Source organism: Vollenhovia emeryi, unplaced genomic scaffold (assembly GCF_000949405.1).
Source record: "Vollenhovia emeryi isolate VEMERY1.0 unplaced genomic scaffold, V.emery_V1.0 DF939131.1, whole genome shotgun sequence".
Taxonomy (NCBI): domain Eukaryota; kingdom Metazoa; phylum Arthropoda; class Insecta; order Hymenoptera; family Formicidae; genus Vollenhovia; species Vollenhovia emeryi.
Genome location: NW_011967235.1, coordinates 2,637,835 through 2,665,703, shown reverse-complemented (window position 1 = coordinate 2,665,703; position 27,869 = coordinate 2,637,835). Strand labels below are relative to the sequence as shown.

The 27,869-nt window shown below is 48.3% G+C and overlaps 1 protein-coding gene across 5 annotated transcripts in view; it reads right to left on the bottom strand.

The window, feature by feature from the left end:
- The window catches only part of LOC105568189 (serine/threonine-protein phosphatase 2B catalytic subunit 2-like), a 133,883-nt gene that overhangs the window by 31,312 nt on the left and 74,702 nt on the right, over positions 1-27,869 (bottom strand). For all 5 annotated transcript variants that reach the window (XM_012023644.1, XM_012023642.1, XM_012023643.1 and 2 more), the window contains exons 4-6: positions 23,296-23,420; positions 15,978-16,089; positions 8,805-8,950 (exon numbers count right to left, since the gene is read on the bottom strand). In XM_012023644.1, coding sequence (XP_011879034.1) covers positions 8,805-8,950; positions 15,978-16,089; positions 23,296-23,420 — 383 coding nt within the window. The remainder of the gene's footprint in view (positions 1-8,804; positions 8,951-15,977; positions 16,090-23,295; positions 23,421-27,869) is intronic.

Below are 27,869 nucleotides of genomic sequence, written 5' to 3'. Positions count from 1 at the left end.
GAGGGAGGGAGGGAGAGAGGGAGAGAGATCGCGGATGTTCATTTCGAGAACGAGCCGCGGCTCAGCTAAGGAATATAAACTCCCCTTCTCCCGCCCGCGTGATTTTTGATCCGGCACGCGCGGGGACCGGGATGCCGGCGATAATGCGATTACGTGATTACGCGCGATTGCGCGCGCGTACCTCGTCGGGTCTCTCTCGGAGCGACACCCGGAGTACTTGGGGCATAATCGCCGTATCCCACGGGGAGCTTCGAAAGTTACTCCAAGTTTGGCTCGTTAGTCATACACGCGGAATATCCCGGCGCTGATAGCGGGAGACGCAGCGGCGCTTGTCATTGAGAATTTCAAGGCGAGTCGCGCGCGCGCCGTTCTTTGTGCACCCGCCGAAGAAAAAACTCTGCCGCGGCGAGGAAACGAACAATTGTCGCCTTTGTGCCGAGTCTCGGCGCACAAAGGTGACGGCCGCGAGGAATGAAAGAAAAGAAACTTGCGGGGGTGAACAGAAAAGAGCATGGCATAATGCATTAATGCAGTCCATTCAGACGGCCGAACCGCGAACGGGGTTAATGAAGTCGTCACGCGCGGTTGTTATACTAATTAACGGAAATAATTAGCGGCCGTGATCCTGGCGGGTCGGACGGTTCAACGTTTCCTGATAAAACCCTCGCGCGCGCGCGCCTTTCTCGCGGGGAGACAATAACCGAGGCGTTCAGGATCCCTCAGTCATCTCTTTTACCGACGCGGTCAAATATAGTTTCTGCGCTTATTTTTATTAGCTTTTATGCACAAAATAATACCAGGATAGGACCGATTGCTGAGGGATCCTCTAAAGGGCTGAACTGAAATCGCGTTAAAGCGTCGTTTCGCACGCGTGCAATCCGTCCGTTTCAATCGGCGGTCGACGAGGGATTGTGAGCTAAAACGTTTTACGCATCATTTCGCCGCGGCATAAAAAAAACCCCGTAGCGATGAGTTTTATTTATCCAAACGTTAAATCAAAACTTTGCCTCGATCGACATTTTCGACGTCAGTTTGGTCACTCGCGCGCTCGAAGCGTATCGCCCGCGAGTATATCGCGTTGGCAATTTAACTCGCAGCTGCGATATAAAATAACCAAAGCGTACGAGCGGGACTTGCGGGACGGCTGACACGACGGTAAATACCTTAACGATGCATAATTAAGGGCGGCAAGTTCGCCAGCAAGTCCGATCCCGGGCGCGATCGCCTTACGGCGGATTATATAAAACTTCGCCCGTCCAGACGTTGATCCCACCACTGGCGAGATGGATCCCAGGCTCCGCCGCGCCGGCCGAACACTCGTGGGGCTTAGCGGCACGGTTTTTGCGACCGTCACGGCGTGTAGATACGGCGAGAAAGGAATTACGAGAAGCCGCCGTGTTGTTCCGCTATGTCATTTGGTATTCATATCGCTATACCGATGCTCGCAAAACACGCCTTTATACGCCGGGACACACGGAATAATGTATAACGGAGGAGCAGACCTGGGGGGGGGGGGGAGGAGGAAAAGTATCTATTGCATACTGCATGGTGACCCGTGTCTCTTTGCTCACTGTACTCTACGATTTTATGAATTAACATGCTCTGTAATACGAACTGCGTAACGCGGCGAATAAAAGGAAAAATCGACGAAAAAAGATTTATTTATCATTTGCCCACTGGTCGTATTATGTTATTTACACCCTCAGAAAGGACTTCTGTTATCGAGACAAAAAGTATTTTTTTTCACAATCTTATTTAGTACAAAACTAAGACAATATCCAGATAAGATCAATAATTCTTATTCTCCTCTACCGAATTAAAAAAGATTGACTTACTATATGGAGACGAGAGTAATTTATATAAATGTAAGTTTATATATTCTTGCGTTTAGAATACATTTTCCCTCCATTTTGGCATCACGATATTCCACAAAAGACGATACGTACTATCATTTTATTCTAGATTTTAGAATTTTTCATTAAAAATATTCCTTTCTCTATAATAAATATGATTGGCGGTATATCGATCCTATTTTTTTATGATACATTGAAATGTAATAGCATTGGATCCGGAAATTTTTTCTCTGGGTGTACAGTTACTTTTTAAATTTTCCATTTCAAATTAATGAAATCTTCCCAATCCTCAAGTTAATATTCTGTTAAAAGAAAAATAAATATTCGTGACGCATTTATATTTCTCGCAATCTCATTTAGTATAAAACTAAGACAATATCCAAATAAAATCACTAAATCTCATTCCCCTCTACCGAATTAAAAAAGAATGACTTACTATATTGAAACAAGAGTAACTTGTATAAATGCGAGTTTATATATTCTTGCGTTTAGAATAAATTTTCCCTCCATCTTACAACGCACCAAGTTGGCACCATATACTATCATTTTAATCTAGATTTTAGAATTTTTCATTTACGATTAAAATATTCCTTTCTCTATAATAAATGTGCTTGGCGATATCGATCCTATTTTATGATACATTCAAGTGTAATAGCATTGGATCCGGAAATTTTTTCTGTGGGTGTACGAGCGTGACATCATTATGCGTTCTCACTGTCTGTAAATGTTGCGCAATCGAGGACAAACGTGTCCGAAGTGACGTGCACGAGAGATGGCCCCAAAACCCCTTCTCCGTGAAAAACGAAAGCTATCCGCGGACGCATTTGCCCTTGCAATTACCGACTTCCGATCGTTTTCCGATTTCGGGAAACCAGGGAAGTCGGCGGGGGCGCTCGTGATAGCGCAACCGAGTCGCGATAAACGTTGAACCGGGGAGGGAGCCGAAGATTTCTTCGGTTTCACTTTGATTTTCCTCCTCGCTGTATCCACGGCCTCGTTTTCCGCGATTGTTCACGTCGGAAAAGAAGCCGGGCGATCATGGGACAAGGACGGGCAAGAAGTGGGTTAACTATCGCGCGATCTCCCTCGAGAAATAGCTTGTAATCTGGGAGAGTAGATACAGCTCTCCTCCGCGTTTCTCTCTCCAGTGCCGTTTTTGTTTCGCAGGACGCTTCGAAATTATTTTAGGGACTCCGCTCTCTGCGCTAATTATTCTGCGGGGAAATACAAATAAGAATCTATGGGACGCGCCCAACAGCTTATATCGAGGCACAAAGACATTTGTTTGCATCAGCGAAGTCCTCTATTATGAGATGGGCTTCTAATACGATATAGCAGGTATTCAACATCAAAATTTAATCACAAATCTTTATTTACAACGATTACGCGATCTAACGATGAATTTTCCACTGAACAGATTTCACCCCAAAGGCAATAAATTAACGATTAAACCAATAGACGATGCTTATTAATTTAGCAAAAACCAAAGCGTTTGCCTTAATTTGCGCAGTGGCGGTAGATGTTCACATAGAAAAGGACAAACTCTGTTTCATGCTATTTCGTTCTTTCTCAGTCGCATGCAAACGAGAGAGAACGAAATAGTACAAAACAGAGTTTGTGCTCCTCTACGTGAACCTCTACTCCCACCGCTCAATGCTCGGTCTAGATGTTATGTCTATGGCAAAAACCCTGCCATCTCATATTAGGAGCTTATTCTATAATAGGGGACTTTTCTTTGTTAATGCTATTAACACAACTGGATCCCTAAAATCTTTCGTCACTGGGCACACGTCACTTTTTCCGCGGTTTCTGAGAATTTCGGCAAAGCCGCGAAGCCGGAGACGATCGTTAGAGGATTGTCGACGCTCGTTGCACGATGGCCCTTTGTTCCTCCTTTCCATCTCTCGCGTAGATTCCCCTCGGAGCGGAAGTGCAGGCGAGCGAGGGGAAGCCTTGAGCGAGATTATTAATTGCCAGATATGCTGCTGTCCATCTACGTTCGATCGGAGCGGCTTTTTCAACGCGGAAGCATGTCACGCGGCTCGTTTACGTCGCGATCGGAGCGGCGCGCGGAATCGTGAATACCTTCCGTCGCGGAAGTAAACAACTACTCGTATCAGTTTTTAAATATTTATGGAACGTAGTTTGTAGAACGATTTGTATCTCACGACCCGCGTGTGCGTGTGGCGTATGCGTGAGTGGCTTCATGTTTGTCTACCGGCGTCCGTGCGATGAATAGCAGAAAATTATGCAGTTACGGATTTCTATAAACGTGATTTACAATTTTATAATCCAACCGGAAGCGATGTGGGATGAAACGCCCCGATATAGACTGGATGTGCGGCGATGATGGAGGAAAAAAATTGCAGCGATACAGCTCTTTTGAGTTTTATGGAAATTTCACTAAGGATATGCGCAGAAATAACAAACAAATGAAAATCATCGTCATTGTTAGCATAACACTATAAAGGAAAGAGAGCTGTTGCGGCCCTAAAAGCATTGTCAGTGGCTGTAGGCACGGATATATCTTTTGTGACGCGTACCCGAACCCCGGAGAAAAATAAAATCCAAATACGCTTTTCGAAATCCTATTACAAGTTAGAGACTTATTACGCTGTTCTTCATTTTTACAAGCCAAGCTGAATCGCTCGGGTGTTTGTATCTCTTTTATTGTACCAGTATGTTCGATCGAACAAAATCAGTAATTGTTATTAAAACGTGTGTATAACCTTTTTGAAATTTTACCATACAAATTTTACCATTCAAAATACACATTTTACCATTATATTTAGTATACATCTTACTAGTAAAATGTATAGTAAAATTTCCAAAATTCTCATAAAGTTCATCAAAATGCCACGTTGTCCCACGATCGCATAATTTTCAGGATAAATTTTAAGCGAAAACTCTCACCGCGCATAGCTTCTAAATGAAACAAATATTTTGATTTACAAGTAATATCCCACTTAGACAGCGAGAAAGCATTCCAGTGCTTCGCGCATTCATATAACACGACTCAATGGAAGATACGCGTTTTATCCTTGTTACCCTTCCTTTTTATACCCGAGAAAATCCTTTCACATTAGAGGGCACTTACCCTACGTTACATAAATGTGCCTGGCGCTTATATACATACACACTAATTGCGTTTCTGATTGAAGATTAAAGTGGAAACTTCGCGATGCGATTTTCTCAATTTCCCCCCTTTTTCCCGCCAAGAGAACAACCTCGCGAGGAAAACGGGCTCTTTGCCGGGTCGATGCGTTTCAAGATTGCCAAGGCGTTTCTTCGTGTCTCTCCGCCCGGCTCTCTTTTTGCTCCCGCGCCGTTTGTTATTATTGCTCTCGTTAAAACCCGGGGCTCGCGCGCGCCGCGACACGCATACACGTGCATACGCGCGCATGCGAGGCGTGCAGGGCGATTAACTTAATAGCGGCGCGATAGCACGAGCGAGCCCGCTATTTAAAGCGGACCCTCCCTCCCCCCTCCTCCTTCTCCTCCCCCTCCCCCTCCCGGAACACGATCGCATAAATCGCAAGTTTTCAGCCGATAAAATGCACGCGCCGCCCTGCACGATCCCTATTCCTCCCTCCCTTCCCCCGCGTCCCATAAATTAAACGGAGCTAATGCGCCACGACCGATACGAAATTGGACGGCTTTAATGCAGATCTACTACCCTCGCGCGATTCCTGAGATTAACGCCGATCGTTTCGCGATGTTCATTTCAGCGGATCCTTCGAGTCGTTAACGATTGACCCTTCGCACCCCGATTTCCTTCCCTCCCCCCCCCTTCCTCCCGAAGAGAACGCGCCACGCGCATATACGAGAGTCGTCGTCGTTTCCCCTTTTTCTTTTCGTCTTAAGATGAAATCGCGCCGTCGACGAGACTGCCGCGCGCGTCGCTCCGTCGTGATTTCGCGGGATTTTAACAACTCGCGACGTTTACGCAAAACACACACCGTCGTGATTTAACGTTCTTTGAAACTAGATGCGTGCTACTCTCTAAAAATACGCCCGTGATTTACTTACTGTTCCCGCGAGGAAGGTTAACAAACGAATATCCTAAAACTTCGCGCACGTTGCAACGCGAGTGTCTCGAGACACGAGGGAGAGACAGAGACAGAGAGAGAGAGAGAATATTAGAATAATTATTTATTACACGCTTTAGGACAAGTTCCCTAAAGCGTGAGAGCAAAAATTACTATGAGAGAGAGAGAGAGAGAGAGAGAGAGAGAGAGAGAGAGAGAGAGAGAGAGAGAGAGAGAGAGAGACTCCGTTCTCGCCTCGAGACGCCTCGTGCGTGCGAGTCACGATCAAAGATTCAGAACGATTACTCGGATAGCGCGGAGCGGAAAGGAGGTTAAAGCGTCGCCGAGGAGCTTTTCCAAGGTGCGGAGCGCGTATGGTCACGTTTTACGGGCTCTTGCTCTCAAAGGACCCGCGATATCGTCCGACCGGGGCCGTCGATTTCCATATCAAACGTCCTGAAACGCCGGCGATAAAATGCGCTCGGAAATAAAACACGCGGGCGCTCGAAATTCCGCCCGGCGACGGGGCGGGATCGCGGCGGGACCGCGATTACAACTTATATAACGGCGATAAATCCTCGGGGGGGGGGGGGAGAAACTTCGCTCGGCGAGCGAGACGTATTTATTGCCGCCTTTCGAGGCGTTTCCGATCACGTTGGCGGTTCGACGACAATAATTGCGCGATCCATTTCCCGGTTTATCCCCCCGGAAGAAACTGGATTATCCTAATTGAACGCCGGCGGACGGAGCTACCCGCGCGATCTCGCAGTCGCGATTTACGCCCGCGCGATATCCCTCATTATACCCGGTTCGCGATAGAGTCGAGGTCTCGCGTTTCCGCCGAGAGAATTTTTATTCCGAACATGTCACGCTGCAAATTGCCGGAGTAGTCGGCGGGATTAATCCACGTCGTTTCTTCCTTTCTTTTACAGCGGCGCATTATTGTAATCGCGCGCGTCGTCGTTTCGCTTAATTAAGCCGCGGGAGACGCCGGGGCGATACGCGAGAGATCCGTCGATCGTTAAGTGAGATCGCCGCGTTCTTTCACGCGGACCTGTCCGTTTCTCTCTCCCTCTCGCTCGACCGTTATCTCCCGGAACGCCGTGTATCTTTACGAGGGTGGGTATCGCGAGCATAAAAGCGGAACGCCCCGAAACGAGACGAGATCCCCGGGCAGCTGTGCGGCGAGGAAGCTCAACGGGACGCTGCCCGTGCGAACGGGCGAGAGAGATCCGGCTTCGATAATATGAAAATAGCGCGGATTTTTACGAGCGCGACGAAACACGAGAGAGCGAAGCGCCCCGGTCGCTTCCCGGTCTCTCGCGTTGTCTCTCGGGCGTGTCGGGCGCGGGGCCGCGGGGATGTCGATAGCCGGGGGAATGCGAGGTGTCACTCGGAAATTTCGATTGCCAGAGCGCGAAACGCGATACGCGGAAGCGCGGAAAGGCCAGGGGGTTCCCGGGGACGGACGGGGCCGCGCGCGGCGTTCAAGTCCCGGATAAGACCCGGGGGCTCGCGCGGCGCGGCACGAAGAGATCTCGAAAGAAGCGAATCTACTTCTCCGTTTATCGCCGCTTTAGCGTAGCGCGACGAGATACGGGGCGGCCGATCGGGTTCTTTACCCGGCGTCGATTTTCGCCGAGTATCCGTCGGGCATTCCAAACGCGTTGCGTCCGCGACGGTAAACGCCGAGCGGCCAAGACAAACCGTTGAGACAATTCCCCGTCGATCGATCCCGCCGGCGCGATGAAAGTCGCGCTAATGGCATACAATTGCGGCGATCGAGCGCGTCAAGGGGGAGCGGCCCTGAGAGCGCGGAGAACAATTGGAGCTGCCGTCGCCCCCGAGACGCGTCCGGAAGATCGCACCGCGGCTATATTTAACGCGTCCCATTCCGCGGGGGACGTCTCGTCTTATCGTTTATCCGCGGGATCGGCGAGAGAGCGCGCCGGGGCGACGAGCTACTCGCGGACGCGCGCGATCGGGACGACGCGCGTGCACCGCACACGCACGCCCGTGTGTGCCGCACGCAATGCAGGAAGGTAAAAGGCGTAGGTGGACGGATCGATAGAGCAGGTGGCAGCACGTCGGTGCTCTCCCTGGTTCGCTTCCGGCGCGGCGGAGTGTCATTGGACTCTTTCTCTTTCTCTCCCTCTTTCTCTCCGCGAGCGATTGGCCTCGGCACGATTGCGAGAAATAATATCAAGGCTAATCCACCCCCTCCCCTGCCCGGCGGAGGGCCTGGGGCGGCGAGGGGTAAACGCAATTACCAACGATCGCGCCTCATTAAGACGCGACGCCGTCCCAGATGGCCCTCGTGACTTGCCTCACCCGACGGAAGTTCGCGAAAAGTCAAACAGCGAAAAAGCGATCTCGATAAGTTTAAATTGACCGAACACCGTCACGCTCGGAGGTCTTCCGCGAAAATTGTCCGGGGAAAGTCGAGATCAGAAATACAGGGGGCACCGAGAGAAATAAATATCAATGAGAAGTTCTCCGACGATCTCCTCTCCGGGGTGATCGCTCATATTTTACGCGATATGTTAATTTTACGCGACAACGGGACTTTGCGGTCACGGATTTATTAACGCTTTAACGCGGCATATTAAAGTGCGACCGTGGCGCAAAGAGTTGCGCGTAGCTCTAACGACGTGAAGATCCGAGTTCAAATCCGACGAGAAGTCCCGTTGGTTTTTATTCGATCGTCTTCCGTTTCGGGGGGGGGGGGATGACAAACCACAGAAGAGTGTCCGGCCTCCCTCCACGAGGCAGCCCTTCGGATTCGGCTTTAAACGGAGGGAGTCACCGCGCGTCCGACGAGACACGGTCACCGGTCGAGAGGACGACAAAAATGTTGTTCGGGAAGATCGCGACACGAGCAGGCAAATGACCGGAGGGCGCACAGAGAGAGAAAAGTACTTACTTTGCGAATGTCTTCTAAATTGTGAATTTCCGGCGACAGGCCGCCGTGCACGCAGAGGAACTGTTGGTTCATAAGGGCTGCGAGCGGCAAACAGTCGAAGGCATCCATGCACGCGTCGTACACTCTCTCCGAGTATTTTATTTTACCTGAAAGCAGAAAAAGGCGGGCGATCCAAGATTAAAACGACGGATCGCGGCACTTGGTCCTTGGAGTCCGACGGAGGGATTTCGTTCCTATCAGCGTTATGGCGTTACGACGACCGTGCGAATGCGCCGGGGGCCCGATCTCGGCCACCTTTATGCGGGCGCGTCCCTTACGAGGCGGGAACGGGGACGGGGAACACGCGGGGGAATCGGCGCCGACACGTCTAATTCGCCATTGGGCCGAAAAGACCGAGCTGGGGAGGGAAATAAAGGCGACGCGAGGGAGCCGTGAGAAAAAAGCCTGACAAGCGAGACGAAACGCGCACAGCCGTGGACCGTCCCGTGAACGAGCCGTAAGAGGGATGGCGGACACACGGGGGGCTCTATTTTACGTCGCGCCCCCGCGGTCCTCGCAGAATAATGGATACTATCTGGGATAACGAAGGATTCGGTCCACGCCTGTTCTGTGTTCCCGAAATTTCGCGGCGCGTCTCTCCGTCTCTCCCGCAACTTTCCCGCCGCCGCGTGCAACCGACAGCTCGCGCGCGAGCGACAAACCCGCTTCTCCGCCCGCAGATAAGTCGGAGCGGGTTAAGCGTTGTCTCACTTCTGGAGTAAAACGGACCAGTCCTACGGGTAGGGGCGAAGCCCGGCGTACCGTTTTCTATCTCTCCTCCTCCCTCTTTTTTTTCGTCGATTCCAAGTTCTGATTACTTTTATAACTAACTCGTATGACGCTGCTTCACATGAAAATTGTAAAACTTTAACTCTCGGAAGGATTTCGTGAGAAGCTCTCCTCGAGCCATCGCTCTCTGTTTCTGACACGTTTCCCCATTAAGCGCGACCTCGGAAATTGACGTAAAACAGCCTGTATTTACTACATAGACGGAGGATCGTCGAATCGCCGTACGAGGTGACGCGCGAAAAGGATTTCCTACCAATAAAGCGGAGTAATCTCGACAGGATAAAGATTTGTCGGCGGTGAAGCTAAACGGATCGTCGCACGGGGTTGCCACTCGAGGACCTTGACGGGATCTCGCAAATGAACGGCCGGCTGGTGGACGTGGGAGCCTCTTTGGGGGTTGCGGATTGAAGTATTGCGAGGCGGACGTCCGTAATATCGCGCCAAGGACGGGCTCTCGGCGTGGCTCTCATGTCTCGAGATTATTAAACGAGGGAGATAAAGAAGGACACCGTTGAGATGTCTAAACTCGTCGAGTACAGCGTCGCAATTAAGCCGGCAAGATGGACAACAAGAAAAGTATGAACTCGTTGTAAATATGTAGACACTCGATTGGGATTAATTGTCAGCGATTGAGAGTAAATGTTGCTCGTTTCAAATCCGATCTATTTCTCGGGTAAAATTCTTCTCAACCCTTTGCGGGGCAGCGGGACGTATACGTCCCACCTCGTGATAATCGGGTCTTTCATTATCATAAGTCTATTTCTGCATGAATAATGCTCAAACAAGATTCTACGGAATGCCCTCGCTAGAGGAAAAAGGCAGCCGTTCTGCTCAAGCCCCAACTTGTGACACACTCGCAAGGGCGTGCGACGACGATCGAGTTTCGCGGCACAGCATTCCCGTTTTATACGACTGTCACGCGGTCCGCACCCCGCGTAACGCGACAAAAATGACGATTTTGGCGAATTCGCCGGCGAATTAATCGCGCGCTCGCGGACAAACGGTCGTTTTTGGCAACGTGGTCCGTTTCGAAACGACACGCCGCGCCGAACTTGGCGCGCGGCCACCGCGTCCCGGCTTCTTGCGCGAGAGGCGCGCGAGCGACAAGATCGCTCGGAATAATGCGTTTCTCGAGCTCGAGCTCCGACGTGCCGACCTTCAGGAAGTGCGATCGTTAGTCTCCAGCGTCGCGGATCGCGGGACGGAGCCAGATGAGGCGCGGCTGCGAGACAATCGCAAATAGCATCGCGCTCCGCAACGAAGATACGCGAAATAAAGTTCGTCCCCGTGGCGATTAAACTTAAAGATATAAAGAACGGAATAAAATGTAACGTTCAAGTACTAAGAGGCACAAGATTCTCAACAAGTTTGCGGGAAGAAGCCGTTTGGAACCCCGTGGCCGTATTCAGCCTAAAGCCAACGGCACGCGATACTATTTTTCCTACTGGATTGCTTACGGGAGACAATCGGGGGTTTAGCTTGAAGTCACCCGATCTAAAACTCTGCATCCTGATTGGCTCTCGTAAGCGATCCAGTAGGAAAAATAGTACCGTGTGCCGTTGGCTTAAGATTTTCACGCGGGATGCATCGCCGTATATTAACGCCAGACACGGTGTGGTAAAAATGATATATTTGGGGTGGACGAGATATACGGCGGCGAGGAGCAGCCGCGCATTTATCTTGATAGAACCGGTATCGAACTTCTCTATACGTCACGGTTAAGCGCGTTACATTTTTCTCGCGTCATTGTTACCCGAATTGGCAGAAAAATGTGCGCGCGGCGGAGCGTCAGGGAAAAACGTGCGGGCGGCGTGGGGTCGCGCGATACACGTTTTATCGCGGTCCGCCGCATTTTTTGCAATATTACACCCCGCGTTTTGGATAAGACGCGATAACGGGACGGGGGAAGTCTCCGCGCCGTTGTAATCCACAATGCGCCGCGGTTACCTTAGTTTAAATAAACGCGCGCGATACTCGCGGCGAGTTATCGGCTCTCGGGCTTGAATTTCCGTTGCCTTTTGAAAGAGGGGGGAAGGGGGGGGGTGAGAAGAAAAGAAAAGAAAAAGAGAATTTAGCTACTCCCCGTTCTCGCGCGAGCGTGCTATCGCGACTTCGTATCGCGAGGAAAAGCTCGAAAGAAGGGGGGGGGGGGGGCTGCAGGAGATAATCGCAATTTTCTCGATCGGCCGGCACGTGAACGTAACAGCGCCGCAGGGTAACTAGGCCGCGTGTAAATAGGCGGTCAGCGAAAAAGGAAGAAAACGCGGAGAGACGCGGATATGCGCGAGAGCGGGGGCGCCCCCCGTGCCCAACCCCTCTCCGCGGGGCATCCGTTCGCCAATAAATGCACGCGGCGAAAGCTCCGTTAAAACGGATGATTAAAGCGCCGGCTGGCACCGTGCACGCGCACGGGGGGGGGGGGATTTTCGCGGTTATCGCGGTTATTAAACGCGCGCGACGGAATCGGGGTCACGGTGCGTGCGCGAGCGAGCGATTTTTTGTCGAGGGCGAGCCCCGTCCCCCAGGGGCGGGAGAGGAGGCGGGGGTGGCCTCGCATTTCGCTTAATATCGCGGGCGGAAATGGCGTTCTGGTACGTCGGTCCTGGGATGTAGGAGGAAATTAGAACTGTTCTTTAAAAACGAGGCCCCGGGCACGAAAATGGACCCCGGGCACGAGGGCGCGCGAAAGTGCGACGCGAGCGAGCCCGCCGCGTCCCCCCTCGACGTTTCGGGCTCTTTCGCTCGCCATAATAGAGGGTGGAGTACGAAGGCGGCGGGGGGTGGGACGCGAGAGCGGCGAGACACAATGAGACGGCGTAAAACGTTTAATAACACGTAAAACGTTCTTAGAGCCGGTTTAAGAGCGCTATACGAATTTACGTCCGACGCTCGTGATCGAACTATCGTCGGGGCATCGGGCGGATACTTGGAAAGATATTAATAGGTCGCCGGTGAAACGCGATATACATGTGTACAAGACCGAGAGAAGGATTTTTGTTCGGAATCAAACACATTTTCTTCGAATATTCGCCTTACTAGACTTTCATTGAATTTCGAAGAAACCGTTTCTCTACCGTAACCAAAATTCTATTCGATCGAGACTGGAATTTCTAAGAGAATTCAGATTCTATTTCTTCAAATCTAGCAAATGTTTCGGTAGAAGTGAATATAAACTCAGTGGATTTTTTTTTCTGGTTAACGAGAACATGAAAAACTGGGCCTCAAAGAAATATGACTTTAACGTATCTCATTGCCCAATAGCGAATTCGGTTACTTGCACTGGTGCGCACTGAGTGCACACTAAGTGTCTGCTTTGTCTTAAATACCTACATGTTCAAAGAGCATTTAGTAAAAAAATGATCCGTGTAAACGTTGTACAGACCACTTTCTGGATAAGAAATATCGCAAGAGATATTTAAGATGACCTTTAAATGTAAGAATTGATTGGAAACAAGGCTTACAATTAGTGTGCACTCAGTGCGCACTAGTGCAACCAACCTGATTCGCTATAAACTAACTAAATCTAACTAACAAATCTTTTTTAACTAATAAAAATTCTTTAATGTCGCCAGCGATAATTAACAACGTCAGTGCCCCCACGAAAAAATATATATTTCATTATGTATAAAGAAAAGTAGAAAGGATACATTTGTTTTATATTACTCGTATATGCGTTATAAGAAATATATACTACTACTATAAATGTAATACCAATAAATTGGAACTTTTCATATATTATCCATATGTATTAAAAATATATTATATAATAAAATGTATGATATATGTACATTATAATACAAAGCTGTGTATGTAATTATACACGTCTAATGTGTGCATTGTACCTTTTTTATATTTCATCATATATTTTATATAAAAATATTAAAAGGAATATTACATTAGGTGTTCCAAGTATCTTAGAATTTAGGTTCTCAACGCTTTACCAGCAGAGATCAAATTGATTTCATTTGCCACAACTGTTAGATCTGATTTCTCGCCACTTCTTATATACTGCTATTGGTTGATTTTTAAATACGAGAAAGTGCAACGTGCAATCGCCGCCTCGCGGCAGCGAAGAGCGTTATGGCGAAATTATAAATATTAACTACAAAAAAACGGTAAAAATTTTTTTTCAGAGTAGAGTTACGAACAATCCAAATAATTCGATTACTAATTGTGGGCCCCAAAATGAGTTGCTCTTTTTTTCCCACAGTAGACGGGTGTCTCACCAATTCGACCACCGAGGCATATGATAATATTTGTCGCAATAAGAGTATAAAGATGTTGTCTACGCGTCTATTTCGACTTTTTTCATTTTCGACTTTTAAATCTTTTTTCTGGGTGCATTGTCTCTCGGTTTCTAAAGGTAAACGACTGTCGATGTCTTTTCCGCAATGAATCGCCGATGCATTAAGTAGCCAGGCTACCGGGCGGAAAAAGTACCCGCTCCCCGGGCCCGTCGTCGCATCCCTCGCGACGCACAGCTCGGGAACTCGCAGCGCGCGGCAGAAGCCGGCGGCGTCTCGCGGAAAAGTGTATCGATCGCGGAAAATTGTCCGATACTAGGTCAACCTGCGAGTATTTGCGAGGCGCCCCCGCTCTCTCCGTCTCACGGTTTCCTCGGTCGCGTCGTTGTAACATTTACGATGCGAGCGACGGGAACGGGCAGCCTCGCGCGAGGCCGTAATGCACGGCGCGGCTTCTCCTCGCGTGACGACGCGGGCGCGGACGTCGGCCCGACATTTCCGCGCGGCGAGCGAATCGTCGGGGGATACGCGCGTCTCGACCAAGGGTATCGCGCGATTTTTTCGCACGTCGCGATCACATCCGACCGGCGCGCGTAAACGCAAACGGACGGATGTGAGACGAGCAGCTGCGTCCGACGTTCAACACGCCGCAAATCTGGATTTTCTGGTGTCCGCGCGCGTATCGCGCGCCAGGGTGTGGGCAGGACCCACGTAACGTAAACTCCCGCGATTAATGTAATCCCGGTAAGCTCGCCGGTTGCGAACAAACTTGAACTTAAGCGAGACAATGAGATAGACAGAGAGAGAGAGAGCGAGAGAGAGGGAGAATTGCGAGTAATCCTGTCTGTTCGGCAAATATAACGCGCTGCGATGTCCGGCGGTTTACGATCCCGTAACTTATCCGACGCGGGCTACATACACGTGATCGAAAGACCGAGAGGACACGCGCGGGTCACAAGGTCGATACTGCACACGCAACACGAGTTATCGTTACGATCGAGTCCCGGTTATTGCGGCTTTTTTTTTCTTTTTCTATAACGTTAGTGTCATTACGCGCGGCGCAAGCGTGCGGCGTATCCCCTATTAGTTCCAGAGAATTTTCATGACCCATTTCCTCCAATTTTCACTTATTCAGACGGGATAATCCTCCAGGCGTATGTGGGGCAGAAAAAAAAATATAGGTAACGTGGAATACAAATTGCGGAATAATTAACTATTTAGAATGATATTGTCACGCGACGGTGTATTTATAGACTGGCGAGATATAGGGCCGCATAAAACATGTAAAAAAAAACAACAATATACAATAAATTAGCTTCATCGCGAATTCCGTTAATTAGGTCAGACGTATCCCCGATATTATGTTTGCGCAACGTTCTATAAAACAATGTGTGCCTACGTCCGCGCGCATCTAAATTTAGCGTCTAACATTTATGCGTGAGGATAGCGTTTGTTTTAACCGCGTATTAATAAGCAGCGCGACATGTCAACATTTTTAGACGCGAGAGACGGGTCTGCGAATTATCCTCGCGCTACGTTTCATTCGTTGAACACGTTTTGTCTTCGAAACCCGCGCGAACGGCCGTGTCTTACAATTTTTATTCTCACCTCTCCGTTTTTTTCTCATATAAAAGCTACATTGTTTAGACCCTAATTACAGCACACACGCGCCTGTGCCGGGCATACCGAAGTTCGCGGATGTAGATGAGCAGCATAAATTTCACCGCGCCGCTCCGCTAATTCGCCTTACGAGGCAACACCCTGCCGTAACTAACGTGGCGGGGGACTTAATCCGAGTTGCGAATTATTAAACGGGAAATAATTCCTTATTACGGCGCGAAACAAAAGCGCTGGCTGCGAAAAACGAAGAGACGCGCGACGTGAAAGATTCAACACGGCGCGGCGCCGGAAATGAATATTTCGAGATCGGAGAGAGGAAGGGCGGCGCGAGAGGGGCCGCCATTCTTGCCCGCGAATTTTTTAAGGAACAAGAAAGACCCGGTCACCCGCGCAGGCTGCAAAACCGCGCGTTTATATACTTTTGAAAATTGCAATTATGAACGTGAGAAGGACTTGACGTCCCAAAGGGGGAATTACTTACATTCCTGCTTAAACGTGAAGTATTCCGTGAGATGACGGCACTCGTGGTTACCTCTGAGGAGGAAGAGTGTGGTGGGATGGCACAGTTTCAGCGCCCACAGGTACAATACGCACTGAAACAAAAACGAACAGTGTAGGCGTCAGCCAGGTAATTCACCATGTAATCGTAACGCCGGTGCCGTTTCGTAACCTTTAGATACGGACTAGATACGTATATATTTTTATATAATTGACGTAATACGTCTCTCGAAATAAATATTTTTGCAGCACATGTGCGCGCCCTGAATGGGGCGTTAATGTCTAATGTCAGAATCGTCTTTTAATCGTAAAAGAATTGAATGGTCAATAAGTTATTAATAGACCGAAACGCCAGGGCACTCTCGATAAACAATCAGTAATATCCAACGAGTCTATGACAACGTCCGCTTACACGACGAAGGATGCTCGACGGAGGAGAGACGGGGGGACGGTCGTCAAAGACACAAACGTTCAAACTAGCCTGTGATTGTGCTGCGCCGACAATATCGCGATCCTTCAATTAAATCGAAACAATTCGTTAGTCTCCAATCGCTCGAAGATCCCCCGGACCGATCGGCATTCCTCCGCTTTAATTGCAGAAACCTGCGCGTCGACGTGAATTCGAGCGACGCGCTGCCGGCAGATTGCATCGCAGAATGCATCCGGACCTCGCGAGATTCTCCCCGTAATTTAACGCGCTATTAATCGGCGCGTCGGCCGGAGAGAGACGGACCGAAGTCGCAGCTTCCCTTCCTCCCTCTCTCTCGTTCTCTCGCTCAATGACAACGATGCCATTAATAATCCCGAATGCCAAGCGCTTAAAGGTGAATATTTTGGCAACGGAAATCTCTTACCGGCGATTCTATCTCTCTCTCTCTCTTTCATCCCGCAAAAATGAATCGGGTGGCGAAAGCCGTGACTTGCACTTGGCTTGCGTTTCGCGCACGCGATAAAAACGTACTGCGTAGTTGCGCGGGACTGTACCGCGTACTGTACGCGGGGTGAAAATTATTTAGCGAGCGCGATAATTGCTCGGCGAAACTCGGGAGGAAATAATAACGGAGGTAATAAATCGTTACGAAACTTTAAACACCGTGGGGGAGGAAAATATGAGACGTTATTAACAATACGTGTTGCGAAATAACAAAGGTACAAACGATACAGGTATCAAGATATCAACTACAGATTGCCTGTCGATTGTGATCGCGGAATTAAAGCCGCGAATTTCGAACTTCCCTTTGCCGGTGCGATTGCGATCGTCGGAATTCGGCTGGTATCGGGGCGAGGTGCGTTACGCGCGAGTGCATCACTAATTAATATTATTCATTGTAATACACGGACCACTGACCCGCATTAAATTGGCAATGGCCGTTGCTAACGAACGGACCGGCGGATTTCGCACGAATTTTGTGTCCGCGCTAATTAGCTCGCTCGCCCGAATGTGGCGGCCGTAATGACGACTCCATTAGCTTCAACACGGCTTCGGACGGCGACGGGAAGGGGCAGGGCGCGATCCCGTCGGACCTTTTATGCGGCCGGCATTTGTCCCGTATTCGTTGTCCGCGGCTGTTTAATAATCACGGCTGACGCGGCAGTTTTAAACAGGCTTAATTGCGCACGAACAATGCGGATTAAAGCCTTTACAGACGCCGCGTGTTCGTTGACAATTTTCTCGCGCCGCGGACAATTCGATCCCGAACAACCTGCACGTCTTGATGCCATCGGTATGCAACGTGCGTCGCATCAAACGCGCTTACGGTAATCCGCGCATTTTTTTTTACCAATTTCGACCGGATCGAGAATTTCACGGGATCCAATTTTCCTTCGTGCAATTTTCAAAGTTTTCAACGTCAGACATTTCGGACGCTACATCTTGAACTAACGTCACAATGAAATAATCCTGAAACTGTCCGCAGGATAGATTTTTATTATCTATCAGCAGCTCGAATGATTAATTTTAAAACGATTACGTCTTTAAGTTTATAAAAGAAACTTATTGGTATTCCGTCATAATTTTCGAGATCGAGTAAAAAATGGCCGAAGAATCCGCAGGGTTCGAAGAAAGCGCTTCTTTCCGACGAGGACACATCCCGTGCGCACTTAAAGGGAAAATGTAAATTAATGCAACATTATTATTCATCCTGGAATCGATTTTTCCCCTTTAAAAAGTTAATCTTCGCCCAATCCAGCGAGGAAAGGATGGCCGGGAAGCCCCGCTCGGTCTTTCGCGATTGCAGACCGTAGGGGTGAAAAAAAGAGAGAGGAGAAATCTCCGAGAAAAAAAAAGTTGAAAAATATTCCAGCACCGTGGTCTTACGTAAGGTGAAACAGATGTGATTGCGATTGAAACCGCTGGACCGGAACGTTTAACCTTTGTGCATCAAATCGATAGCGTGGGACTGCCGACATCGCGCCGCGGCTCACCTCGGTGGGACAGGGGAAAAGAAATGTCACACGTTTGGTTACATAGGATATTTATCTCCCGCACCCGCTGCGCGTCTCACAGAATCCGCGCGCCGCGGTGATGAGAGAGAGAAAGAATCAGAATCATTATTTATTACACGCTCTAGGATAAGTCCTCTAAAGCGTGAGAGCAAAAATTACTATAAGAATGAGAGAGAGAGAGAGAGAGAGAGAGGGGTGGGAGAGAGAGAATCAGAATCATTATTTATTACACGCTCTAGGACAAGTCCCCTAAAGTGTGACAGCAAAAGCTACTATAAAAGAGAGAGGGGGAGGGAGAGAGAGAGAGAGATTCAGAATCATTATTTATTACACGCTCTAGGACAAGTCTCCTAAAGCGTGAGAGCAAATATTACTATAAGAGAGAGAGAGAGGGGGGGGATGGAGGGAGAGAGAGGATTTCTCGCGCCCGTCTACCCGTAAAAGCCAGGGCGCCGGCAATTTTTTTTCTTAGACTTTCGAGGTCAATTATTTTCTCCCCGCTGACCCGATCGACTGTCTACCGTCGTCCACCCCTCGCGCCGTCCCGCGGCCCTTCCGCCACCGTCCCTTTGCGAAGCCAACGGAGCGGCTGCCTCGCTCTCGCCTTGCCCCGGCCGCTATAATTACACGCGAGGGCCCTCATTGGCATTGTAACGAAATAACGCGCTCGTCCTTCGGATTCTGCCGCGGCTCGCTCGCGTTCGGAGCGCGCCGGTGCCCGGCCGCATCGGTTATCGTTCTCTCCACGCCCGGCGATCGCGCGAAACGCACACGTGGCTCAAGTTCGTACGCGAGATTACAACTTTCGTCTATTTTTTTTTGTTCGAGCGTTCTCGTGCAGTTCATTCGTCCAAATTAATATCTTCTTCAGGGCAGAGAATCCCTTTGCGTTTATATTCCAACGATGTTCCCGCTGAGAAATACTCTTGAAACTCTTCAATTGAAATACCAGTCAGGATGCCGATTGAAACTTCTTTTCCCAACTTAACAAAGATTTGTACCACTTGGAAACACGCTGCTTTATCCCCGTAAACATTTCTGGATGTTTTCATAATTTCTTGGCGATTCTTTCAAGGATCTTCTCAAATAAGAATTTTGATATCGATTCCTTGCCCCTTCAATATCACTCGAGACTCTCGACACAATAAAGCGACCCCTTGTTAAATGAGCAATTATTGACAGTCTATATATCGTTTACACACTGTCAAGACAAGATGTGATGTAAGATGGAATACATGTGGTAGAAAATTGTAATTAAATCGAAGGAGTGCATCGAGTTCTTAACTCAATAATACTTGATCCGCTTTCGCATCCGATCCTTTCGATCTTCACAATCGTGTTGCCTTTTTACAAGCGCCAGAAATTATTCAGGAGAATTCGGAGGGAACTTCCCCGCAGCGCGAGGACGAGAAGATTTTCGAGAGCACGCGGAATAAGATTTTCAAACGAACGATCATGGCGGATGGAATCTGCTCTCGCGAGCGGTCCGTGTCTTCCCTTTAAGCTCGGCTTTTACCTTTGTATCCATCTCCCGGCATCTACCGGGATGATCGGGAGCGAACGTCAAAGAAAAGACTGCGGATTTGTCACTAGAGGAGACATGGGAGGCGGGACATCGAGCTCACGGAGATTTAACGTATCGCTGCCGCGCGTGTGCCGCGCATAAACACACGCTCGCGTGCAGGGATCTACATATTATACGGTATCTGTGCATTCGCGTCGCGCAATTGCGTACCCGTGCACCGCTGACATATCCTCTTAAAACGCGGAACGAGTCCTTTCTCCGCGCGCGAGCCATCGAACGGAGCATCCTTGAAGGATCGAGCATCCTCCGAGAGTGCGAGCAGTCGCGCGACAGAAACCCCTTTCATGCTTGGGGCGCACGCGGCTCCGGCCGATTTATAATACCATTTACCAGCGGACGCGAAGGCGGTCCATTTTCTCCGCGAGATATTCCCCGCTCTCGAATATCGCGCCGTAAAATGAGGAGAAAGGCGGAGAGAAAGAGAAAGAGAGAGGGAGGGAGCGGGAGAGAGGGAGTGCTACGCTCCATCTCCCGTGTCTCTCGTGGATAGATCGGCTCCCCCGTACCACAGTCGTAAATAGATCGAATCCGCAACCGCTCGCACGGCAAAATTATCCTCCGAGAAGGGGAGTATCGCCGGCACCGCCGCGAGAAATCCCGCGTTAGTTCCGCGAACGAAGAAAATAAAAGCTCTACAGTCTCTGAAAATTGTACAAAAAAGAAACAAAAACGAGAGATTTATTTTCCCTTCTCTCGGGGGATCAAGTTGATGAAAAGAGCGAGGGAAACGCAGGGCAGTAATTAATTAACGTTACTAATATTTATTATAATAAAGCTCTCCGACTCGGGTACAGCCGACTCGAAGGAACGCGAGGAACGCTCTCGTGCGAGACTATATTACCGCGGCGATATTACTTTATGTCTGTTTGTGAATATATAGTCGATCTTAAAAGATTCTATTATGTTCGGTCCATCAGTTTGATTGGAAACAGCAAGTCGCGTACGGCTTTGGACCGTCGACATTCGTTCGCGTGCGTCATAAATCTGACGGCGTCCGTGCGCGCTTCGCAACGACAACATGCTGCGCCTTGCATTATTCAGAGAATCCACGAAGACGCATCTCGATCTGAATAACGGCAGCCGCGGAATATATCAAGAGATTTTCTTAAAAGGAGCCATCTTGCCCGCGCGCTGTCTTGCGAAATGTACTTCGCGGAGAATATATTTAAATCTCGGCTACGCAGCGCGCCACGTGTAACACCACGTACAATATTGGATTGTCCCCTATTTCTTCCGTAAATTTCTGCACACGGTGGAGGTTGTTGCGGCGAAATCACGGTGGTTTTCGGGACAAGTTAGAAATTATATCTCGCGAATGTCGGCCGCGTTTCGTCTAATAAATCAATAGAGCGAGATTGCGAATAAAAATTATCTCGGAGCTGCGAATTGTTATTCCGAGCGGATTACAGGAGACGAATAAGTATCGAGAGACACGAGGTCTTTAAAATATATAAGAGCCTGTACGATCAATGTTGAACTTGTAATACCATCGACTTCCTCCAAAAATAGAATCCCGAAATTGCATCCCGTTCGAGATATCTACGCGTCGTCGCAGCGAAATTGCATCTTGTGTATCGTGCGGTTTAGGACGATCGCGCACTAAAACTTTGTAGTCTCTCCCCAGCTTTCCGGAATTCGCGAAAGGAAATTGTTCGTTACTTTACAGCGTAAAAATTCCCCGAGACGCGAGAGCGTCGCGGAGGGGAGGGGAGAGGAAAGAGAGAGAGAGAGAGAGAGGGGGGGGCACTCAAGATGCCGCTTCCGCTACTTCGGGTCTCCTCTCGCGCATTTTCTTGTTCCTAGTGGCGCGACGGAATATTGCATTATGCTCGACATGAAGCGTACTCGCCCGTGACGAAATTTTATCTCGCAAAATAGACTACTCGTGTCGGATCAAAGTTGATTATTCGCGCATGCCTCGAAATTACATTCGGGAGAATACTTCCGAGCGCAATACTTCCGGGTAACAAATGTATTGTACGTGCTGGAGCCTTTCTCTCTTGACTACTGCTTTCCCAATACTCAAAATAGAGATTCGAAAAAGTCCGCGGCGTGTCTATTCCAACGGAGGTATCTGCTCGTTACATTTAAGTGAAACGGCATCCGACGAAAGATCGAGCTTTAGGAGTCAATAAAGCGAGCGAAATGTTGCTCTTCTGCGCGACATCGTTGGTTGACGTGTCGAAAATTATATTCTCCGGATTATCAAGAATGAGCTGTCGCGAGGTAATCCGAGTCGAAATTTTAGTACCGTTTTGACACTTTTAAGGATAATTTACACCTACTTAGCTGATCTATACACCTACATAGACCAGCAATAACCTACTTTGGTGACATTATATTTTTTTACTCCTCCCTTGAATCTTTAATTCCAAAAATTTACTTTAACCCCTACTTAAAAGGACCCACTTTAATGCCAAATTGGCAGAAATTTCCGACACTATTAGCTTTTAAGTAAGAGTAAATTTTGTAGTTGCAGTTCGACCTCTTTTACTGTCTTGGGTTCTACTACATAATAGAATTAAAGGTTCAACGTAAGGCCAAAATTTCGATTCGGGAAACCACAGCGATTGATAGAGGATAGTCCTTTATTAATAGGCATCATCCGTTGGTTCTACCATGAATTTATTGCCCTTGGAGTGAAATTTGTTTAGTGAGAAATTGATTGTTGGATCGTGTAATCGTTGCGAAAAGAGATTCGTGATTGAATTTTGGACATTAAAAACCTGCTATCTCATTAGAATCCTATCTCATAATAGAGGACTGTTCTCTATATTCAATGTAATTTGCAATTGTCCGTTCGCCCGTAGAAACCGGAGATTCTTCAAAAAGTTTGTAAAGTTGTTGATTTACAATTTTAATAATCTACGTGCGAGTGTGTCGGAGCACTTGCAACAATCGGATGGTATCAAAGCAAGCCTCTAAGAGAATTAACGATTTTGCACTTTCTCTTAAGCTGGATAAGCGGGTGAGCGAGCCGACGATTTAATAACTAATTAATTAGGACATGCGCTAATTACAGAATCCGATGATTGAGTGCTTCCGCACAAATTCCGGAGATAAAGCTTTCTCGCCGGCAGTCAGAGGCATAAATGTTCATTTACGTTTGCGCTATTTGTATGTACCGCCACGCTAACGCGTATATAGATACAATTAATTCTTAATTGCTCCCCGTAACTCTTAATTAGCGATGTAATATCCGCCCTGGCGATTCAGTGGTCAGAAACGGCGCAGACGATTGTCTACAATGTGCTTCTTTCCGCGTACTCACCTCGATACTGAAATAACCCCTGTCAACATAATCGCCGAGGAAGAGATACTTGGTCGAGGAGGGTGGACCGCCCACCTCGAATAATTTCATCAGGTCGTAGAACTGTCCGTGAATGTCGCCGCATACTGAAACCAAAAGTAGATCCAAATTAGATATAGAGAGGGGCGTCCTAGGGGAAACTAGGCAAGAACGAATTAGCGGATAGTTTTCTGGGCCGCGAATTACGTAACGTCGCATGCGACACTCTTTCAGAGCGCGTCGAGTTATGCGAGATAAAAGCGCCATTGAAAAAACCCGAGACGTAATTACCCGGCGAGCGATTAATATAGTGCGATTAAAGCGCATCTTGCGTCGAATATATAGACATTAGCGACCCTTGAGAGTCGGTAAACTTGTTTGCGAACGTTTCAAAGTGAAATTACGCTCCCGTGTCGCGGAGGATACGGGACGGAGCGGGAGACGTTGAGAAACTTCAAGTTCTCGAAACCGAGAACTATTAGCGACCAGAACCGGGAGTGACGTCGGAGTTACTTTGACGCGGTATTGCCCCGTCGTTCGTTTTCAATATTGTTTCACATTGTCTATAAAAATAATTGTCAAAAAGAGGCAACACTTGTACTTGTAAGACCGCAAAAAAATAACAAAGATACTAAAGTGCGCGTCTTCGCTTTTCTTTCTATCCTTTTCATCTTATTCCTGAAAATGCTCTTTGTCCCCCTCGAGTCGAAATTTTCACCCTATGTTGGACCGTTAATTCTATTACATAGTGGAACCTAGAGTCCCTGTAATCAGAGACTGGCCATCAGACTTCGTCAAATTTCTGCGAGTGAGTGAGAAACATAGACTATCTCACTCTTCTACGATTTTACGATTGCCAAAGAGTGAGATAGCCTATGTTTCTCTCTCACTTGCGGGAGTTTGACGAACTCTTATGGCCAGTCTCTGATTACAGGGTCTCTAGTACGACCTAAGACAGTAAAAGAGGTCGAACTGCAAGTACAAAATTTACTCCTATTTTAAAACTGATAATGTCGGAAATTTCTACTTTTGCCAATTTAGTATTAAAGTAGGTCCTTTTAAGTAGGGGCTAAAGTAAATTTTTAGAATTAAAGATTCAAGGGGGAGGAGAAAAAAATATAATGTCAGGAAAGTAGGTTATTGCTGGTCTATGTAGGTGTATAGATCAGCTAAATAGGTGTGAGTTATCCTCAAAAGTGTCAAAATAGTAGCAAAATTTCGACTCAGGCCTCTGTGCATTTTGCCCACAACGCTATTTTCGAAACTCGGCACCCTCTGGCGGACAGTACAAGGAACAGGGAAAGACGAGCGATGAAAGAATTTTGCCAGACGCGTAAAAAATGCATGCAACGATAAAACGTAACGGAAAGAAAGTGTGACACGTTGGAGAGCGGTAACCTGTTATATACACACGGCGATAAATGAAGGCCCGTAAACACACTGCGACTTGGCAACTTAGTTTTCCGCCGTCCAGCGAAAACTATCGGAGGACTGAATACCGGTGTGCGCGCCGGCATAACATCATAGCTTATGACTATCAACTATTTTTATTATTCACCGCTCGCAGTACGTTACGCCGCTGCTTTCGCAACATTTTCCGATACCGCTCGCTACAAGGATGCACACCGATAGACTTGTTCTCCAACTATGCGCCGCGCAGCGCAGCGTCCGTTGTAGTAATCAAGTAAAAAAAAAAAAAAAAAAGCCGATCTATATATTTCAGCTTTACACTTGGCTTGAAAAACGCGGGGTCCGTCAATGAGGGATTGATGAGAGCCCGACATGTGATATTTGAGCATCGCTATGATGAAAACTGATCCACGAGATACGTCATTATTAAATAAAATATTGCGCGGATCTCTTCAAATACATCAGGTACAGCCAGTGCGCCGCGATCGACTCTATTTTCATACTGTTTTAAAAAATTTTTTAACGCGCGGCAGGGAGATAAAACGCCTCTGTAGAGAGAGAGGGGGGGGGAGAGAGAGAGAGAGAGAGAGAGAGAGAGAGAGAGAGAGAGAGAGAGAGCGCCTCTGCGTTTACATAAAATATTATCGCGGAACAAAGACAGACACCGACGAATAACATCGACGGCGCTTTTTGTTCAACACGCGACGATATATCTCGCGTTAATACCGGGTCGGCTCAGAAACTGGGACAACGTCGCGCGCGTAAAGCAGCGAAATATGAGGCGGCAACCTGACGGCGAAAGCGCGGATAGATATCTGCGAAGATAATTAAATTGAGATCGTATTAATATAACGGGACGGGAGGAGGCGAGATATAAAATCGGCGGTAAAGGACGAATAAAGGAGATAGAGTCGACGAGTGGGCCAGCCTGAGCGGCGAACCAAGCGGCGGTATGTCGGCCGCGGTGACATTCTCGTTTAGTTTTGCAGAAGCACGTAATGTCCTATAAGTGCCGCTACTCCGAGGGCTGTCAATCTTACAATCAACGTTACACAATCGTCACCGTTTATATTCCGTTGAAAGACGCGGCGGTAAAATCGCGCCTGGCGAACCGCGGGAATCTACAAATGCTAATTAAGAGTCTGCAGTTTGCACCATCTCATAATATCGCCGATCTACGTGTCGTATTATAGATTAACGACTCCTACGGAAAATGAGATAATTCGCGCCGCTCGTCTGCGCTTTAAAAGTCGAGTGGCGAGGAATGCGTGGGAAGAAACCTACTCGAGACTCACAAAAGAACAGGAAGAAACTGTGAACTTTATTCTTCAGCCCCATCCCTTCCCCCGCGGCGCGTGCGCCCCGCCATCTTTCTTTTTTACTCCTAAATGTTTTCTACGAAGAGCAAACAGGACGAGCGCGAGTATCGTGGCGCCGTAAATAAATGATGCATCGCAAACAAGAAAAGAAAATACCCCTAAGAAAATACAATAAAGAAACATTATCGATTCGGTTAAGCGTCTCCTATGTAGAATCCAACAAATTTTGCAAATGCAACGTAAACGTGTCCCGGGGAAAGTTCTAAATCTTAGCTCTCGACTTTCGAAAGCTCTGCTTATGAACGATTTTCGCCTTCTTTGATCTCTCGATTCTCGCAATCCGGTACCCCATTTTTCGTCGGAGAGCGTCTTGGGATTCTAGCAAGTAGTAATTTCAGCAACGGATGGCACTGGCGCACTGCCGCAAACCAAGTCTAAATATTTCAGACAATCCCCAAATGTATCGGCTTGGTTTGTTTCCTCTCCCTCTCCCTCTCTCTCTCTCTCTCTCTCTCTCTCTCTGTTCCCCCTCCCTTTCTCTGCTTGTTTAATTATTCGCCATGCGGATACCGTAGGGCACAGCACGAGCAAAGCAAGAACGTAATTTTGGCTTGGCCAACAGTGACCTGACGATGTTACGTTGCAATTCTATTGACTCGGCTTTTGCCGATGCGTCGCGCGCGCTACGTGAACCAACTGAATTTTCGCAGAAACCGCGCTTATAGAGTGTATCCTGTGCGCGCAATGTATCTCGCAATCGTGATCTAATTATTTAAATCGCGTACGTCATCGGAGCGGATCGATGCGGGTGCACTTGTCGATACCGCGCGCGGAACATAAGTCGTTGAATCCACGAAATAAGATCGGCATCGAATATCTGGCATTGTTACGCGGAGTCGTTTTTCGCTCGTTGCCTAAAGCAAGTTACAATTTCACACACACACACCCATGGATCCTTTTACCGTAAGTTAATAACAAACTTCAACGGAACTACCGAGACGATTGCTCGGATACGTGTACCTGCAAGTTCGTAAACTCGCACCTGGGAATGCATCTGGGAATGGAGATTGCTTCAAGGGTGACACGCACGTCTCAAGTCCGCTACGTCGAGACGAGTAGAGACCATCTCCCTCTCCCTCCCCTCTTCTTGGTCGACACAAAGTGAATTAGCAGCGACAAGGATCGCCGCTAAGTAAGCACGAATTAACATTGCCGATGACATGCCGAAGTGCGATTAACGCGTGATAGCGAAGACACGAGCCCAGCCTTGATCGAATGCCGAACCTACCGCTCTCGCTCACGTTCCAATATTACCCCGGAAATTTCTCTTCCCCTGGGCTCGGGGATTCTTCCCGATTTATAAAGCAGGATAAGGGGAGACGTTTCGGGATAATAGATAAAATTTGCCGGCCATCTTTCATTCGTCGCTCACCGCCCGGGACCCGTTGTAGCGGCGGAGTTTCGCAAAATTGTTACGAGATAGAGGTATCGACGAATTACTGTCTCGCCACGAGCGGGACATTCGCTTGCTACAGGATTGGCATTTTGCGAAAATAGGAAAGGATCTAGAAGGGATTCTCTCTTTCGAGGGAGAAATCCCTTGAGCAAAAATATTGCGCACCCCTTATTTGTCCAGTTCTCTCTCTCTCTCTCTCTCTCTCTCTCTCTCTCTCTCTCTCTCTCTCTCTCTCTCTCTCTCTCTCTCTCTCTCTCGTCTTATAATCGCGCCGTTAGCCATTATATCAAACTGATATGACGAGACGGACGTTATCTCGGTTAACATACTTAGCGAGTAGGGACCCCGCGATGAGCGCAAATCGCTAACGA